Source organism: Loxodonta africana, chromosome 8 (genome assembly GCF_030014295.1).
Source record: "Loxodonta africana isolate mLoxAfr1 chromosome 8, mLoxAfr1.hap2, whole genome shotgun sequence".
NCBI lineage: Eukaryota > Metazoa > Chordata > Mammalia > Proboscidea > Elephantidae > Loxodonta > Loxodonta africana.
The window spans coordinates 106,068,197-106,088,453 of NC_087349.1; the positions used below are offsets into that span (position 1 = coordinate 106,068,197).

General features: G+C 42.8%; 1 protein-coding gene across 6 annotated transcripts in view; it reads left to right on the forward strand.

Moving 5' to 3' along the window:
• The first annotated feature begins 430 nt into the window (after positions 1-430).
• BLVRA (biliverdin reductase A) overlaps positions 431-20,257 on the forward strand; it is a 64,974-nt gene continuing 45,147 nt past the window's right edge. For 4 of the 6 annotated variants that reach the window (XR_010322782.1, XR_010322783.1, XR_010322784.1 and 1 more), the window contains exons 1-2: positions 9,024-9,047; positions 19,136-19,168. Coding sequence is in view for 3 of the 6 variants with exons in the window: in XM_064290204.1 (XP_064146274.1) it covers positions 9,039-9,047; positions 19,136-19,168 (42 nt within the window). In the remaining 3 variants the exon portion in view is untranslated. Of the gene's footprint in view, positions 490-2,866; positions 2,924-9,023; positions 9,048-19,135; positions 19,169-20,257 lie in introns of those variants that run through there. The other 2 variants (XM_010587152.3, XM_010587153.3) reach the window with 2 other exon arrangements.

Consider the following 20,257-nt stretch of genomic DNA (forward strand, 5'->3'; position numbering starts at 1 on the left):
AGAGCCACTTTTCCCGTTCGCTTGCGATGCCCCTTGCACTCTAGCCCCGGAGCAGGGTGCACGGCTACAGCGAAGGGTCCGGGCACCACCGCAGCTCGGGACTTGCTGACCCGGGGGGAACCCCTCTTGCCCGCGCATGCTTCCTCCTACTCCGGGATAGGGCACCCCGCGAGGGGCCCGGGACCACTACCAGCCGCGGCGCGCCGCCGGGGGTCCCTCCCTTCCTCTCGTGCACGGCCCGCCCCAGCCCGCCCCAGCCCGCCCCAAAGCCGAGCGCTGGGCACTGGTTGAGAGGCTCCGACTCCCCAGGCCCAGCGCGCGGCCACGACCCCTCCTCAGCTTGCTCGGGCCTGCGCGCCCCTATCCCTGGCACCGCCCCGCGAGCGAGGCGGCCAATCAGAGCCGGCTTCCGCCCCCGCCCGCAGACCCGGCCTCCGCTGCTGGGCCCCGAGGCTGCTCCGAGAGCTCGAGCTCGGCGCCCCGGATCAGGTAAGGAGGGCGCTGGGAAGCGGGGTCTCGCGCGCTGCCTGCATAAAGCCCTCAGTCCGGAGCCTAAAAACAGATGCTGCGGGGAAGTGTGGCCCTGGCCCGCCGACCTAGCGCTGCCTGCGCGGCCGGCCTGGTGCGCGGTGGGCGCGGTCTGCAGGCTCCGCGGGCCGAGGACCGCGGCGTGCCCGGCCCAGCGGGGGCTTTCTCATGTAAGAAAAGACAGACGTACGTTTTATAAAATTAAATATGTACTTAATTAAAAAAATTTTTTTTTATGGTTTCAGTCTTTATGTAGATTTGTGTTTCTTACATAACTGGGCTGTTGTGTGCATTCAGCATAGTTTAGGCGACCTGGGCGAGCGAGGGGTTTAATCCAGGCGTCTGGGACGTGGAGGCTGAGAGCTCGGCCCTGGCAATCTGGGAACGTGCTGGTGTCGAATTCAGGTCCACCCGAGCAAGTGACTTAACCTCTCTTAGCTTCACTTTCCTCTTTGAAAAATAGAAAATTTTACGTATTTCATAGACGTTGTGAGAATTACATGAGTTAACGTTCTGTGAAGTGCACTGCATATATAAAGTGCTGAAAATGTGGCTAATAGTTTATATCTTCTTTAAATAGTAAAATTTGTGACATCATACAGTATATACTATTTTGGATATTTTTCAAATATTTTTAAATGATATTTTTCATTTAATATTATATGATGAATTTTTCATCGTATACTAGCTATGTGGTCTTGGGCACATTGCCTAACCTTACTTCCCCCGTTGCCGTCGAGTCAATTCTGAATCATAGTGACCTTATAGGACAGAGTGGGAACTGCCCCGTAGGGTTTCCAGGGAGCGGCTGTTGGATTCAAACTGCTGACCTTTTGGTTAGCAGCCAAACGCTTAACCACTGCACCACCAGGGCCCCACACAGCCTTACTTAGGGCCTCAGTTTTCTATCTGTAAAATGGGAATAATACTACTACTTAATCTGGTAGGATGATTGTGAAGATTAGCTTTGAACAGGGCTTTCAGCATGGTAAGGATTCAATAAAAGTTAGCTGTCATCATCGTTTACAGAGCAGTCCATTATGTGCTGAAATATCTTTTCCATAATGAACGAAATTTCCATAGTATTAATTCCAAGAAGTGAAATTGTTGAGATCAAGGCTAGTGATATATAATAGTAATTTTTTCCCAAAAGTCGTGTTGATGAATATGGAGACCCCTACTCTTCTTGCAAAGAGCCCTGGTAGTACAGTGCTTAAAGATCTCCACTGCTAACCGAAGATCAGTGGTTCCAACCCACGAGCCACTCTGGAGGAGAAAGATGTGGCAGTCTACTTCGGTAAAGATTTACAGCCTTGGAAACCCTGTGGGGTGGTTCTGCTTTGTTGTGTAGGGTGGCTGTGAGTTGGAATTGACTCAAGGGCACACAACAAAAACAGTTTTCCTTAGGTGATACGTTCCAGAAAAACAAGAACTGAAGTTAAACAGTACATGTAAAAGTTATTAAGGGAGGTTCTATAGCCAGAAAGCTAAAAAATATGACACATGCTCCAATTATACTTCAACTTCTAGGAATAATCTTCAATATTTTCCCATTATTTCATGTATGTTCTTTTTTTTTTTTTTTTTCCTTTCTATTCCATGCCATCCAATTATCCAATTAGGATCTGATTAAAGGCAGATTTGCCACTTTGGGGCACATCTGTTAATATCCATCTTTGTTCTAATTGTATTTAGTTTTTGAGATCTACACTTCTTATCTCTCCCAATCATTTCTATAAAAGAAGGGTAAAGTGGTAAAATACTCAAATTGCACAATCTACGAAGTTAGAGGCAGCACTGCCCCAGAACTTTGAACTCGTGGGGAGTCCCACCATTCTGGAGCTGGGAGTGTTTGCTTCTCTAGTTCTAGGAAAGTCCCAGCTTGATGCAGAAGAGGTCATTTAGCAGGGTCACTGTGGAATGTCTGAAGGCTGGGCCAATGATGTGAGAAAAGGGCCTTTGTGGTACCCGCTTCTAGAATTATATGAAAGTACATGTTGTACCGTTCTTGACCAAGACATGGTACAATTTTTTTTTTTTTAATTTTTGCTAACTTGTTGCAAACATTTCTATTTCTGTTGACAGACATTTTTCTTACGGTCAGCTACTCACCGAACTGTAAAGCAGCAGGACATTAAAGGTTAATTAGTATCTGTGTATAATGAGATAATCAGTCATCTGAAGGGTGGGCATGCACATGTCCCTGAATATGTCTGTTTACCTTTGTTTTGCCTGGAAATGGAGAAGATTGTTTGGGCCTCAGGATTTTAATTTCTTCTTTTTTTCCTCTCTTTTTAAATGTACACCCACTGATTTTGGAACCAACACTTTTTTTCAGAAGAAAACAGAAGACAGTTCAAAGGTTTTGTCTTAGCTCTCTTCCTCCACCTCACAGGTAAGGACACTTGTGCTGTTAACAACTTTCTTAAGATATTGCCTAAATAGATAGTATCTAAGCCTGGCCTAAGGCAAGAAGCCTGATTCTATAATTTCACAGAGATATTTTTTCACTTTGATGGACACCGAGGGGAACATGCCTCACTCTGCATAGTAGCCGCACTGGCCCTTCTGGTTTCTCTGGGAACTCCTGAATGTGTGGCATCAGGGAGAAAGCTTCTGTGGTCTAGCCAGAACACCTCCTGCTCACTCTGTGTCTTGGTTATCTAGTGCCGCTGTAACAGAAATACCGCAGTTGGATGGCTTTAACAAAGCGAAGTTTATTTCCTCAAAGTAAAGTAGGCTAAAAGTCCGAATTCAGGGTGTCAGCTTCAGGGGAAGGCTTTTCTGCTGTCAGCTCTGGAGGAAGGTCCTTGTCCTCAATGTTCCCTGGTTGAGGAACTTCTCAGGCACAGGGACCCTGGGTCCAAGGATGTTCTCTGCTTCTGGTGCTGCTTTCTTGGTGGTATGAGGTCCCCCTGTCTCTCTGCTCACTTCTTTCTTTTATATCTCAAGAAATTGCCTCAAGACACAATCTGATCTTGTCGGTTGAGTCCTGCCTCACTAACACAACTGCTGCCAGTCCTCCCTCATTAACATCATAGAGGTAGGATTTACAACGCGTAGGAAAATCACATAATACCAGGAATCATGGCCCAGCCAAATGAATACACACATTTTGTGGGGGTACAGAATTCAGTCTATGACACTATGGTACTTTTAAGACATTGGAGCATATCTGTTCTGTCCCTAGGAAATAGTGTGCATGCATGTGTCCATTCCCTCACCCTCCCTAGTATTTCAGGGACTTGGATTACATGATCGTATGCATCAGTAGTGACAGATGGTATGTCAAAGAATAACAACTCTCACTCTGTCAAAATAAAAGTAAAGAGATTTATTGAAGGAAAAGCACAGTTCGAACCAGGGACACATCCCGTTTCACAAAGTGAAACCAAAAACTCCGACGGGAAGGCCAGTGAGTGGTTTAGATATATGCATACAAGGGACTAACAGTGGAATCTTCTGATTGGCTGTATGTGAAGCAGTTGCATGAAAAATCATGAATATATTAAGCAGTTACTGGAAAAACCATAAATGTTCTTAAATAGATTGTTCTTCACATTTGATTGGTTAACATTTAGTTTGAGCAAGTAATTCCTGGTACAAAACCGATATAATTTTTGAGAGCAGTCTACACTGAGCAGTAAATAACAAAATGGGGCTCAGCCTACCCCTTGGGCAGAAGCCTTTCCTATGCCCAGCACCTAGAATTTTGGGACTCTTGCACAGGTATATTTAAGACTTTTGAAACAAGCTGATATTTAGCCATGTACCATGGAATTTAAAAGGTAAGAGAAACTTTATTATTAATCTTATTGTCCCTTCAAATTAAGTTTTAATCAGATAACAGTGATACCAGCTTGGAAGCTTTTCATTAATGTACAGTATATAGTTTTTCTTTTTCTTTTGGTTCTGCTAATTATTAGCTGTGTGGTCTTTCTTTTAAATTTTACTTGTTGAGAATATACACAGCAAAACATTCATCAGTTCAACAGTTTCTACACATACAATTCAGTGACATTGATTACATTCTTTGAATTGTGCAACTATTCTCACCTCCCTTTTCTGAGTTATTCATTCTCCATTAACATAAACTCCCTTTTCCCTAAGGTTCTTATCTAATCTTTCGAGTTGCTATTGTCAATTTGATCCCATGTGGATAGTTCTTAAAAGAGCATAATGCTCATGGCAGACATTTTTACTAGTTAAACTATTGTTTGGTTTTCAGAAGAGTTCAGGAGATATTTTTGGTATAAGGTGTAAAGGTTATCTCAGGGCAGTAGTTTCAGGGATTCACCCAGCCTCTATGGCTCCAGAAAGTCTAGAGTTCATGAGAATTTGACATCTAGTTCTGCATTCCTCCCCTTTTGATGAGCGTTCTTCTATAGAATCTTGGATCAAAATGTTCAGTAGTGGTAGCCGGGCACCATCTAGGTCTTCTGGTCTAATATCAAAGAAGGCAGCTGTTCATGAAGGCAATTAGCCATACATTCCATTCCCTCCTCCTCTTCCTGACACTGCTTCTTCCTCTGTTGCTCCAGGTGAATGGAGATCAATTGTCATGCCTTGGTTGCTACTTCTAAGCTTTTAAGACCCCAGACACTATGCAGTGAACTGGGAAGTAGAACAGAAGCGTTAAACATGTTACTAGACCAATTAACTGGCAGATCCCATGAAATCATGACCCAGAACCTCCAAACAAGGAACCAAGTCCCATGAGGTATTTGGTGGTGCATAAGCAGCCTTAGTACCTATTCTTTTTTTTTTTGTAATGTGGCGAAATATGTATGACACAGCTTTTGTCAGTTTGTTTTACAAGTGTACAACTTATTGACAACACTTACAATAATCAACTGTGCAAAAAAAGAAAGAAAAACCTATTGTCGTCAAGTTGATTCTGACTTGTAGCGACCTTATAGGACAAACTACAACTGCCTGATAGGGTTTCCAAGGAGTGGCTGGTGGACTCGAACTGCTCATCTTTTGGAGCAGCCGAGCTCTTAACCACTGTGCCACCAGGGCTACATTGACTGTGCAGCCCTACCCTTAATGTGATTTTTTTCCGGCACTGTAAACCAAAATTCAGTACTCCGTAAGCAATAATCCCGCCTTCCCCCTCCCTCTCGCCCCTGATAACTGCTAATAAACTTTTGATTCTGTGTATTTGTCTTTTCTTATCTTTTTATGGAAACTCTGGTGGCGTAGTGATTAAGTGCTACGGCTGCTGACCAAAAGGTCAGCAGTTCAGATCCACCAGGCGCTCCTTGGAAACTCTCTGGAGCAATTCTGCTCTGTCCTATAGGGTCACCAAGAGTCGAATCGACTTGACAGTAGTGGGTTGGGTTTTGTCTTTTTATGTAAGTAAAGTTGTACAGTATGCCCTTTTGTGATTGACTTATTTCATTCATCATAGTATTTTCAACCTCAGTCCTTAACGTAGCATGTATCGAGACTTTGTTTCTTCTACTGGCTGAGTAATATTACGTTGAATATATGTGTCACATTTTGTTTGTTCATTTATCTGTTGACAGTCGTTAGGTTGTTTCTACCTTTTGGCTGTTGTGAATAGTGCTGCAACGAACGTTGGTGTACAAGTCTCTTTTCAATTCTCTGCATTCAAGTCTTTTGGGTATATACGTAGGAGTGGAATTGCTGGGTCATACGGTATTTCTATTTTAGTTGTTTAAGGAACCACCACACTGTTTTCCACAGTGGCTGTACCATTTTGCCTTCCCACCAGGAATGGATAAGGGTTCCAATTTCCCCACATCATCACTAACATTTGTTATTTTCTGTTTTTTTTTTTTTTAGTCTTATTCATCCTAAACACAAAAAACAAACCAAACCCATTGCCATCAAGTCAATTCCAACTCATAACGACCCTATAGGACAGAGTAGAACTGCCCCATAGCGTTTCCAAGGAGTGGCTGGTGGATTCAAAGTGCCAGCCTTTTGGTTAGCAGCCAAACGCTTAACTACTTGCTCCACCAGGGCGTCTTAGTGGAAGTGAAATGATATTGTGATTTTGATTTGCATCTCTCTGATGGCTAATTGACACTGAGCATCTTTTCATGTGCTTAGTGTCCATTTTAGTGTTTTCTTTAGTAAAATGTCTTTAAGTCCTTTGCCCTTTTTATGGGTTGGGTTATTTGTTTTTTTGTTGTTAAGTTGTTCAGGTTTTATGTATGTTTTGGTTATTAGATTCTTATTGGCTATGTGGTTTCCAAAGATATTCTCTCAATTAGTAGCTTGTCTTTTTACTTTTTTGGTAAAGTCTTTTGATTAACAAAAGTTTTAAATTTTTGTTAGGTTCCATTTATTTATTTATCTTTTACTGTTTGTGCTTTTGTTATTATAGATAATTCATTGTTAAAAGCTAGGTGTCACAGCAGTGCCCATGTATTTTCTTCTAAGAATTTTATGGTTTTAGTTTGCACATTTAGGTCTTCAGTCCATTTTGAATTTGTTCTTGTGTGTGGTGTGAGGAGTGGATCCTGTTTCATTTTTCTGTCTGTGGAAATCCTATTTTCCCAACACCACTTATTAAAGAGACTCTCTTTCCCATTAAACAGACTTAACATCCTATCGAAAATCAGTTTATCATAGTTGTGTGTTTTTATTTCTGAACTTTAAATTCTATTCTACTGGTCTGTGTGTCTGTTGTTACACTAGTACCAGGCTGTTTTGATTACTGTAGCTCTATAGTATATTTTAAAGTCAGGAATAATATGTTTTAAAGTCAGGAAGTGTGAGTCCTCTTCCTTTGTTCTTCTCTTTCAACATAGCTTTAACTGTTTGAGGGCTCTTGCCATTTCCTATAAAGTTGAGAATTAGTTTTCCCATTTCTGTCAAGAAGGCTGTTGGAAATTTTGATTGGGATTGCATTGACTCTATAGATCGCTTTGGGTAATATTGACATCTTAACAATTTCATGTCTTCTAATCCATGAACATGGAACATCTTTCCATTTTATTTGTCTTCTTTAGTCTCTTTCAGCAGTGTTTTATAGTTTTCATTGTACAAGTCTTTCACATCCCTGCTTAGATTTATTCCTAGATATTTTATTCTCTTAGATGCTATTGAAAATGGAATCGTTTCCCTCATTTCCCTTTCAGATTTCTCATTGCTGGTGTATCGAAACCCAACTAATTATTGTTTGTTGACATTGTTCCCTGCAACTTTGTTAAATTCCCCTATTAGCTCTAGAAGTTTTCCTGTGGACTCTTGGGGGTTTTCTTCATATAGGATCATACCATCCTTAAAAAAAAAAAAAATGAATAGAGATAAAATTTCATTTCTTCTTTTCCAATCTGGATACATTTTATTTCTTGTCTTACTGCTCTGGCTAGGATTTCTAATATAATATTAAGTAGAAGTAGTAAGAGTGGGCACCCTTGTCTTGTACCTGATTTCAAGGGGAAAGCTCTCAGTTTTTCTCCATGAAGTATAATGTTGGCTATTGGCTTATCATCTATGCCCTGAATCATATTGAGCCATTTCCCTTCTGTTCCAATCTTGCTTAGGGTTTTCATCAAGAAAGGTGTTGGGTTTTATCAAATGCTTTTTCTGCATCCACAGAGATGATCATGCGGTTCTTTTACTTTGTTCTGTTGTGTGTTACGTTTATTGAATTTCTTATGCTGAACCTTATCTGCATTCCTGGAATAAATGCTGCTTGGTAATGGTGTATGACTCTGTTAATAGGCTGTTGGATGCTGTTCATTCGTGCAAAAAAATGTCTGAAGATGATATCTCTGTGGCAGGGGGGATGCGTTGCTTAACGTGTTTCTTTGAGTTACGAACAAAGGACCACATTCGATGCTGGCTCTGCCGTACAGTTAAAAACCTGAATGCTGAGCTCCCAGCAACAAGATTATATCTATACAGAGATTTCAAAAGTACTGATACCTTGCATTGTTCCACAAAGGAATTAAGGTCGTTTACAACAAAATCACAAAAAATAGTAACAAATATGTATAAAATAAATATAACCAGAGATCGGGAGTAGAGAAAATGTAAGAATAGGAAATAAGTCCAGGGGAAAGAGGAATAAAAGCACTGTCCAGTAGAGATGAAACCATTCTTTATTTGTGCTGTCCATAAGAGTACTCACTAGCCACATGTGGCTGTTGGACACTTGAAATGTGGCTGCTGCAACTAAGGATCTGGGCTTTTATTTTATTTTAATTAATTTCAATTTAAATAGCCACGTGTGTTTAGTGGCTACCTTATAAGACCATGCAGGTCTGTATTGTTTTTGTGGTCAAGCCTCAATGTCTTCAGAAACTAAAACTTGCTCAGTTACATAGTTCTTGTAATTTAAAAGTAAAACATACTGAGTGACTTCATTCATTCATTCCCAAATATTAATGGCCTTGAAGGAGGCAGAGCCTTTCTTGATATTCAATTATATGAAGACAAATTTCTGTGCTTTATTATTAGGACACCCTGATATATTGTGGTGTGAAAACCTATTCAGCTGAGGACTTGGACATTTGAAGCTGGAAGAAATGGAGCCAGTAATATGGCATAATTTATAATTTTTTAGAGTTTTGAATATTTATATGTGTTAACCAGACTTTATAGAAAACAAAATTTTAAGTATATAGATAAGCAGAAAGAAACTAAATCATTAAAAGTTTTACCACTCAGAGACATAATTACTGTTAATATTTTGATGCATGAATTTCCAGACTATATTCCCGGGTAGTCATTGTATTTTCCAAAGTACCTGGCTCCCCCCCATTGGGAGGGAAATCCACTCTGGGAACTGGGGTTGCTATTAGCCTTTCCATCCAGCCTCTCAGGCCAGTACCTGCTACCATCTGAGAAGGTCACCTTCTCCCTAACCCTTCCCCATACTCTGCCAGTGGCCTGGCTTTGGAACAATGATTGTAGGTATCTGAGAGAACCTTTCAGCATGACAGTAAGAGGAGGAGGGTCACAGCTGTAGTTTACTCTGTCGACATTTGGGCCTGTACTTTGTTGTGGGGGCTATGCTGTACATTATAGTACATTTAGCAGCATCCCTGGTCTCTACTCACTGGATGATAGTAGCATACTCTTCCCCCCCCGCCCCAGTTGTGACATCAGAAAGAGAACCACTGGATTAATAAAATCACTCAGTTATTGCTGACATGCTCTAAAGAGTTTCAGATTTGCATGAGGGAGACAGATGGAAAGAGAGGCATCACATAAGCTATTGTTTAGACCTGGCTGTACCACTAATTTAGCCTGAGATTTTGGTGGGCGAGTGCATCTCAGGATCCTGATAGGAAAAAGCACAAAAATGAAAGGAATTTTTTAAAGGGAGTATAGAAGAGTGCGGGAGCCCTGGTGGCTGCTAACCAAAAGGTCAGTAGTTCAAATCCACCAGTTACTTCTTGGAAACCCTGTAGGGCAGTTGCACTCTGTCCTATAAGGTTGCTGTGAGCTAGAATCGAGTTGATAACAATGGATTTGGTTTGGGCTTGTGGAATCCTTGGGTGATGCAAATGGTAACACACTGGGCTGCTAACCAAAAAGTTGGACGTGCAAGTCTACCCACAGGTACCTTGGATGAAAGGCTTGGTGATTTACTTCCAAAAAATCAGCCATTGAAAACTTGGTGGAGCACAGTTCTACTGTGACACACATGGGGTTGCCATTAGTCAACTCGATGACAACTGGTTACTGGTACAGAAGAGTGGGCAGGATTGGAGAACCAGCAGGTGGTGGTGAGACATTTAGGGAGGAGAAACAGTGAGAAGCCCTCACTGCGCCTCAGTCTGAAGGGCCAGAAGAGAGAGCTGTGTTACCAGAGCTTGGCAAGAGCTGGTGCTCTGGAAGAGGGGCTGCCCTCCAGGGCTGCTGTGGCCATACCAGAATGCAGCCACTGCCAGGCACTTCAGGAATAAATACCCCAGCATCTCTCTTCCTCCCACCCCTCCTCCATTGGCCAAACCCACGTGGGAGCTGCAGGGTGAAGGGATGGGCAGAAAGGGAGGAGCATGACTTGGGGGCTCCAGAGAGGAGGATGGAGAACCACTGTCAGCAAGTAATCTGACATCTTTGTGCCTCTGCAGAATGAGGGTTTGGGGGTACTACTTCTTAAGGGATTCTGTGGGATAAAAAGAGATCCATTAAAAAAAAATCTTTTTTTTAATATAAGCACATACAAAATGTAGACCACTGCTGCGTTTGACCTCTAGCCCTGGTTTTGTTGCAGTAATGTCAACTCCCTGTTTTTTAGTTAATGCTGGGTTTCTTTAAGTTTTCTTAGTCCTTCATCTTCCAACTCACTTGTGCTTTTTGGTGTTCTAAAACAAATATTTATTGGTGCTTGAGTAAATAGTTGGGCATTTTATATATACCTTACACCTGTACGAAATGATTTGTAGCTTAACTGTTTCCCTTTTTCTGTCACAGAACCTATAGTATGAAACCTCTGAGTTTCAAAGGGCATTCGTGGTCCAGGTTCTCACCTGATATTTGGCAATTTGCAGCCTCTTTAAAAAGTCACACAGGAAAACAAAACAGTGAAAGAATACAATTCACTCAGAGTAGAGAACAAAATGATTTACGTAATTAATAGCGAGGACACAAGTAACACATTGTGAAGTCTTGCTTGTAAAAAATCTTGACTGATCTGTTACGGAAAGAAAGAAATCTTCCTGTGGAGCTTTAAACGCACAATTATTGGGCTTTTAAATGTTAAAAACAACAGTTAGACCCACAGATATTTTGCTTGGATTGCTTTAGCTTCCCACTTTAAAAAAAAAAAAAAAAATCCACTTTAAGCCGTACTATATTCACCTGTTCCAGCATTGCATGGTTTCCTGTAGCCCTTGGCCAGAAAGAATGAGATTTCAGAAATAAATAGGGACGACCAAGGTTATGCCCAAACCTTTTGAGGATCAGCACCTAAGAACAGGCACGGGAAACCAGTGTCCCGCTCCCAGCCCGGTTTTGAAATTGAGTTGCCCATTGTCCTACAATTATTTGAGTTAATTAGCGCTTTTTTAAAACGTGGATATACTCTTCCAGGTTTAGATATACTAGTTGTTTATACTGTAGTTTAACTTGACCCACATTATCTTATTTTTCTCCCATATACCAAGATCACTTTCAGTAAAAGGTAGCAGGTTTTGATATGGCGATGAGGAAGAAGAGAAAGGACCTGTCGTCACATGGGGCAGTTGGGAGGTATTAGGAAGACAGGGGAAGAGAGTGGCTTTTGTTCCTGGAGATTGCCAATGAGAAGCTTGACCTGTTCAGCAGTTTTGTGCCTGGGGCCTACGTAGCATCAGCTGCACTGGCTTGGAAAACGTGAACCTTGCCCTAGGTCACTTGTGCCGCCTGTTCCCAAGAGAACCAGAGGAGAAGCTAAGAACATTCAGTTAACCAAGCCAAATAGCAAGAAAGTTAAACCAAAAGGGAACAAAAAAGTAAAGTGGGTTAGAATCACAGCATGTCAGAACTGAAAGAGCTTGGGGATCCTGTAAGTTTATCCACCCCTTTCTTCTATTTAAAGGTGCAGAAACCAAGACACGAGACCTTGTGCCCTGGCCTGGATTACACGGTGGATGTCCGCGCCAGCTCTAGAATTCTGGTCTCTTGAGCCACAGGCAGGCTTGTTAATGCCCAGAGGGACAGCTAGTCTTTGTGTGCCTGAGCACATTGTGTTTTGGGGTCAAAGCAAATAAAGGCTCAAATCCAATAGTGTGTAGCAGACCTGGGGCAGTAGGTGTGGCAGAAGGAGAAACCTGCTTTAAATCGCTTCCAGCAGATTATTTATGCAAAGATATTGCCGTTTTTTTCTTTTAACTTTCTAGTGAACCACCAGTGTCGTTTGTCATTACGCAATAACTCAGGAACTGAGTCAAGATTTATTTATTTTTTAAAAAAGTGTTTGGTCCTGTAGAGGCACAGCATATTTCTGAACGGGAAGGCTTATGAATTCACCCTAATTTAGTTTATAAATTTGATGCACTTGCAAAGTCCCAGTAGAATTTTTTTTAACTTAACAACGATATTGCAAAAACTAGTCTGCAGGCCTAAGCAAGCAATAATAGATAAGAGAATCCTGAAAAAAGATTAATGAGAGAATTTGAACTAACCCAGACCCAGTGCCTTCAAGTCGATTCTGACTCATAGGAGAAACATACGAGGGTAAGTCAAAAAGTATTGGTACTAGGATTTCAGTTAGTACATGCATGGGTTTATTCCAAACAAAACGTGTTTAAACATGTCTCTGTGAGCAGTGGATGGCTGCAGACAAGTTCTCCCATTAATACACTTGTCTTAATCTCCTTAGGGTGCCTTCAAAAAAAGGGACACTTTCTGTGCCATGGAAAATAACAATTTTGAGGTCAGGGCTGATAGCACATTTTTAACAAATTTGAAGGATACCTTCCCAAATCGTTGAAGCTTTACACCAAGTTTATGGGAATGCTGCCTGTGATGGTTAAGATTGTGGGTTGACTTGGCTGGGCCATGATTCTCAGTGTTTATATGTGATCACTCCCATGATAGGATCTGTTGTGAGTAGCCAGCCAGTCAGTTGAAAGGGAGTTACCTTGAGGGCATGACCTGCATCTGAATCTAAGCAGGTGTTCTAGTTTTTTGCTCGCTCTGGATCCTGTGGCTACCATCTGTTCGTCTGACCTCCCGTTCTTGGGACTTGAGCTCTCAGCTTGCCTGCCTGTCTAGGGATTCGTTGATCTTCACAGCCTGTGAGCAAGAGCCCTGCTCTCCGACCTTCTGATCTTGGGTTTGCCAGCCCCTGCAGGTACATGAATCCAAGGAGCCTCTATTCTGATCCATGGACTGGGGACATACCAGCCTCTACAGTTGTGTGAGCTGTTTACTTGATATAAACCTCTTTCTGAATATATTTATATGCTTTACTAGTCTTGCTTCTCTAGAGAACCCAGCCTCAGATATTGCCCCTCATAAAACAGTTTTTAGATGGATCAAGCATTTTAAGGAAGGTCGGGAAGACTGCAAAGACAAGCCAAGAGAGGGAAGACCGCTCAGAAGGTTACGGCACCTGTGTTTTTTGAGATTCCAAAGGGGTACTCTTGATAGTTTTTTTTCGAAGAGCACAGAATGATCACAGGGGCTATTGTGAAGAAGTTTTCTGAAAATTGAAAACCGCATTGGTGAGAAAAAGACCAGGAAGGTTGTGCCAAGGAATTTTTTTTCTATCATGACAACGCACCTGCTCATTCTTCGAGGGTAGGAAGGGCTGTGCTAGAGAATTTTGTTGGGAAATCTTACCCCATCCACCCTACAGCCCTGATGTTGCCACTTCAGACTTCTTTTTATTCCCAAAACTCAAAGGACATTTAAAAGGAACACAATTTGAGTCCCTAAAGGATGCCAAAACTGCCATTTTGATGTGGTATAAATCGAAGAGTGCAGGATTCTTTGGGGAAGGGTTAGAGAGATAAAAATCCCACTTTCAAAAGCATGTAGAGCTAGATGGAGGATATGTCAAGAAACGATAGCGTCACATTTTGATATTTTTTATTAATAAAGGCTTCTATGATTTTACTGTAAAGCTGCAATATAAACAATGTGTTATAGGCATGGGGATAGAGATTGATAACACAGACGAGAAAATGAGAAAAGGAATAAATATATTCAGACCAAAACCAAAAAACCGGTAAGAGCTCCTGGCAGATTCGAACTGCCGATCCTTTGGTTGGCAGCTGTAGCACTTAGCCACTACGCCATCAGGGTTTCCAGTATATTCAGAAGAATTTAATTTAAGTATGGACTCACTCACTGGTGGTGCAATGGTTAAATGCTCAACTGCTAAACAAAAGGTTGGCGGTTTTAAACCCACCAGCCGCTCGGCAGGGTAAAGATGTGGCAGTCTGCTTCTGTAAAGATTTCAGCCTTGGAAACTCTATGGGGCAGTTCTACTCTGTCCCGTAGGGTCGCTATGAGTTGGAATGGGCTTGGCAGCAACAGATTTGGTTTTTATTTTTTATGGACCCCTGGGGGGATGAAATATTCAGTAAATGATGTGGAAACAACTTATTAACTATTTGAGAAGACTAAAGTTAGATCTCGTCTCATGCTATATACCAAAATACAGTTTGTTGTTAGGTGCCATCAAGTTGGTTCCAACACATAGCGACCCTGCATACAACAGAATGAATGCCTGATCCTGCGTCTTCCTCACAGTCCTTGCTATGTTTGAGCCCGTTGTTGCAGCCACTGTGTCAGTCCATCTTGTTGAGGGTCTTGCCCTTTTTCACTGACTTTCTACCAAGCATGATGTCTTTCTCCAGGCATTAGTCCTTCATGATAACATGTCCAAAGTTCATGAGATGAAGTCTCACCATCCTCACTTCTAAGGAGCCTTCTGGCTGTACTTTTTCCAAAACAGATTTGTTCATTCTTCTGGCAGTCCATGGTATATTCCGTATTCTTTGCTAACACCATAATTCAGTGGATCAATTCTTCTTTGGTCTTCCTTATTCATTCCCCAGCTTTTGCATGCACATGAAAACACCATGGCTTGGGTCAGGCACACCTTAGTCTTCAAAGTGGCATCTTCGCTCTTTAACACTTTAAAGAAGTCTTTTACAACAGATTTCCCAATGCAGTACATCTTTTGATTTCTTGACTGCTTCTTCCACGGTTGTTGATTGTGGATCCAAGTAAAATGAAATCCTTGACAACTTCAGTCTTTTCTCTGTTTACCACGATGTTTCCTATTGGTCTGGTTGTGAGGCTGTATATTGAGGTTGTAGTCTTTGATTCTCATCGGTAAGTGTTTCAAGTCCTCTTCACTTTCAGTAAGCAAGGTTGTGTCATCTGCATATCGCAGGCTATTAATGAGTCTTCCTCCAGTCCTGATGCTGTGTTCTTCATACAGTCCAGCTTCTCGGATTATTTGCTGAGCATAGAAATCGGATGAGTATGCTGAAAGCATACAACGCTGATGCACACCTTTTCTGATTTGGATCCAAGTAAAACAAAATCCTTGACAACTTTGATATTTTCTCTGTTTGTCATGATGTTGCTTACTGGTTCAGTTGTGAGGACTTTTCGTTTTCTTTACGTTGAAATGTGATCCACGCTGAAGGCTGTAGCCTTTGATCTTCGTTGGTATTTCAAGTCTTCGTCACTTTCAGCAGGGACAGTTGTGTCATCTGCATATTGCAGGTTGTTAATGAGTCTTCCTCCAATCCTGATGCCCCATTCTTCTTCATATTGTCTGGTTTTGGGGATTATTTGCTGTGTACACAGATTGAATAAATATGGTGAAAGGATACAACCCTGATGCACCCTTTCCTGATTTTAAACCCCACAGTACCCCTCATTCTGTTCGAATGACTGCCTCTTGGCCTGTATACAGGTTCCACATGAGCACAATTAAGTGTTGTGGAATTTCCATTCTTTGCAGTGTTGTCCATAATTTGTTATGATTCACACAGTGGAATGCCTTTGCATAGTCAGTAAAACACAGGTAAACATCTTTCTGGTATTTGCTTTCAGCCAAGGTCAGTCTAACATCCGTAATCATATCCCGCATTCCACGTCCACAAATATATAATTTAGACTGATTTAAAAACTAGAAATGCAAAAAAAAAAGGTAAAAAGAAAGTTAAAAATCTGAAAGAAAAATTGTTCTGGGAACACTTTCGTAACCATTATACTGAAAACCAAACCAAGCCTGTTGCTGTCCAGTCAGTCCTGAGTCATAGCGACCCTGTGGAACAGAGTAAAACTGCCCCATAGGGTTCTAAGGAGTGGCTGGTAGATTGAAACTGCGGTCCTTTTGGTTAGCAGCTGTAGCTCTTAACCATTGTGCCTTTTAGTCTTTGATCGTTTAATAACAAAACTCTCTAAAAAAAAAAAAAATACGACTAAATCTTGTTATATGATTAAGTCTAAGACCTTTTAGAATATATTAAAATTTAGAATAAAAGTCTTCCTAGATTCTCTCCAAACTTTAACTGGTCTTGGCAAGATGGTGGGGAGAAAAGTTAGTTGTGTGATGGGCTGGAAGGTGTTTAAAGGTGGAGACAGATGGCACTTGGTCTGGGGTTGCCTACCTCTTATAAACAAACAAAAAAACCAAGCTCCTTGCCATCAAGTCGATTCAGACTTAGAGCGACCCATTACAGCATCGAAAACTGAGGGAGAAAAGCATGAAAGGGATCTAGTGGGCCTGAAAGCTCTGTGAGCCTCAACTAGGCTAACCCATGTGAATGCTCTTTATAAACAACAATGCCCAACACATGTAAGGAAATACTTGGGGCACTGATCAGGTTTATCCTCGTGGTAGACCTCTCAGTGGTAGGATTTCTAGGTGGGGTTCTTTTTCAGGCATGTACATGTCTACAAATCTGTTTTTGTTTTCTTTTGCTTTCATTTCCCCAGGTCTGTGGGAGAGCATTAAGTTCATAAGTAATATTTTATAGACTGCTTATAGGAAGACTTTCCTGTAATTTCTCTTTAGAAGGGGAAAGCAATCTGTTAGCCTTTTTTTTTTTTTTAATAATAATTTTTACTTTTTCAGAAGACAAAAAACTTGGCAGTTTAATGATTTCACCTGAATATGGTTTGGGGACACATTGCCTGAGGACTCGTCTTTGCTGGGGAGGAGGGGAAGGGCAGGAGGACAGAATCAGGAAGCAGTGGAATTGCTAGGTCAGAGGATGTATGCATTTGTAATTTTAACAGATATTGCTGGATTGCCTGCTTTAGAGATGATCCCCACTTATAAGCCCCCAGTCGGAATCGACTCGACAGCACAGGGTTTTTTCAGGGTTTTAGTAGTGTCAGAAAGCATATTCCTCTTCATGCTTGCACCAACACCTGTGTCAAACCTTTTGTTCTTTGTCGATCTGGTAGGCCAGACTGGGTCATGAGACATATTCTTAAAGCAGGAAGCAGAGAGGAGGTGGGAAACTACTGAAAATGTTTTCTTCACGGCTCAGAAGATCGTTGCAGGTGTTCTTGAGGTGCCAAGAGTCAAAGTTTTTTGTTTTTTGTTTTTTTTTAAATGGGTGCTGTTATTTTACTGAGGCCTGGTGGTGCAGTGCAAATAGTTAAGTGCTTGGTTGCTAACGGAAAGGTTGGTGATTTGAGTCTACCCGGAGGCACCTGGGAAGAAAGGCTTAGCAGTCTACTTCTGAAAAAGCAGCCATTGGAAACCATGTGGAGCACAGTTCTACTCTGACACACGTTGTGTTGCCATGAGTTGATGCGATGGCAACTGGATATTTTACTGTTTTTTGTGGCTATCATCTTTTTTTCCTGTATTTTGAAATAGAAGGTGGTGACATGCAGGGCTGGGACCAGAAACCAAGGCTACCACAGCTTTGGTTCTCAGAGTCAGGGCTCCCTCCTTCTTCCTCATGAGTTCAGAGCAGTCATTTGCTGGACTTCGCCCAGGCGAAGCACTGCAGTTCTGTCTGCTTGTCCTCTCGCCCACCTCTTGCCTGGCCAGGACTTAGATAAAATACATTGGCAGCTCTAGCAGTGCCGAGAAATGAATGGGAGGGTTCATTCTCATGATCCTCTTTGCTCTACTCTCGATTCCAGTATTTTTCCAAGTATGGGTTTCTGACCATCTGCACAGAATCCCTTGGAGGTCTGTTGAATATGCAGATTCTTAGCCTCCTCTCCAGGCCTCCTGAATCAGAATCTCGGGGGGTGGAACCCAGAAATTGGAATTTCGAACAAGTATCCCAGGAGTACATTAAGTTGGGAACCAGTTGTGCCTTACTGCCTCCTCATTTTCTCCCTTCGCACCTCCCCATCTTCTTTCACTCCCTCAGACTCCTGCTGACTTGTTCTCCCCCCTTCCTTCTGCATGCCCAGGGTCCAGAGCACAGTAAAATATTCTAACAATAAATTGAAAGCCCTCTGGAAACTCAGCTAGGAGGGAAAAAAGGAGGTGTATGTTTCTGGCTGTTGCTAACTGCCATTGAGTTGGCCCCATGCAGACAAATCAGAACACTGCCTGGTCCTGGCCGTGTCCATGGTCGGTTGTGTATCAGAACATTGTGATCCGCAGAGTTTTCATTGCTTGACTCTTGGCAGTAGATCGCCAGACCTTTCTTTCCGAGTTTGGAAGCTCTGCTGAAACCTTTTCAGCATCAGAGCAACACACAGGCCTCCCCGACAGGCAGGTAGTGGCTTTATGTGAGGTGCATTGGCTGGAAATCAAACCGAGGTCTCCTACGTGGAAGGCGAGAGTTCTACCACGGAACCACCACTGCCCTCTTGTGTATTTCTTACTACCTTGCTTGTTCCTGTAAAAGAAAGTCAGATACAAAGCTGTATCCTCTCTATGGATCAACTTTGGAAAGTGCATGGTTCTTCTGAGTACATAGAGGCATCACTTTTACAGCTACTGTTTGGTGTAGATGGACCAGGGTGGTGGGAAATGACCTTCTCTAAAGAAACGGCTGAAGTCCCAGGGAAGTCAGCCACTACCAGCCCCAGAGCCAGGCATTGGCCCAGGTGCCCTGGGGGAGATGGGGGCGCAGGCGGGACAGGGAGTTGTAGGGGAGAAAGTGAGATGGCAGACGGGGGCATCTGCCTGGAGTTGGGGTGGTGTCCCCAAGGTCCTGAACCTCTGCTTTTGTCTTCACAGCCCCTGAAGGAAGAGGCCGAGATGAACGTGGAGGTGAGTTCTCTATGAGGATCTGTTTAAGGAATACTTTCCTTGCAGGGCCTCTTGTTTTCCCTGCACAAGGTGTCCTTTCTTCCACAGAGCTCGCAGAAACATCGGCCCAAACCTGAAAACATTTTCCCTCCAGCCTGCTGCTGGATGCATGGCCCTGGGTGATATGGGAAGAATTAGTCCCCTCTGAGCTCTTATCTGTGGGCTTCCAGCTTCAGTTAGATTAGAACTTACCACTACAGCTAATCCTGAAACAACACTCGTGGGCTGAGGTGGAGGTTCTGGGCCAGGAGCCTTGCCTTGTGTTATCCTGGAGACAGTTAGCTCTGGTACGAGTACCTGTCTCTGTGTTGTCTCCTTAGCATCTCTCACTTCCACTCCAGCTCTTCTTTGATCTAAGTCAAGCCTCTTGGTCCCTTTGTTTTTTCCTGATCCATCAGTCCCTCCCCGTTTTCACATCCTTCCAAGTCTATCCTATCTCCTGGGGTCCTGCTCGTCAACCATCTTTTTGTTTATGGCCTCAGCTCCATTTCTACTCTCCCTGTTGAGCCACCATGGCAAATCTAGAGGCTGTCCCCACGGGGCGGTGGGCTTGGGTGAGAGGCACGGCTTCATGCTGGCTGCAGCTGGTACAGGTCTCAAACCCTCATCTGGGCTCTCAGCTCCATCCATCAGGCCCCCACAGAGGCCCAGACAGCCCAGTTTCTTCTTACCCTCAACAGGGATTTAAGTCATCGTCACTGTCTCTAAGCTCTGTACTCCACTCGTCTCCCTCCACATCTAGATCACCTTTTACTTTGTGGAGGAACATTAGAAGCCACAGACCTAGTCTCCCTCAATTCCTTTCTCTCACTTGTCTGGCTCCTCCTGTCACAGCAGAAGAGATGTTGGCCATTGTGAGTACTCTGGGCAGCAGGTACTCCAACTCAATGTGGCTTTTATCCTGGAAGCCCAGGCGGAGGGTGGGCTTCAAGGCTGACTGAGGGGCTCGGTGATCACGTCAAGGACCCAGGATCGCATTGTCTCTCTGCACTCCATCGGCATATTGGCTGCATCCTAGGGGTGGATCCCCTCGTGGTTTTCAGGTAAATA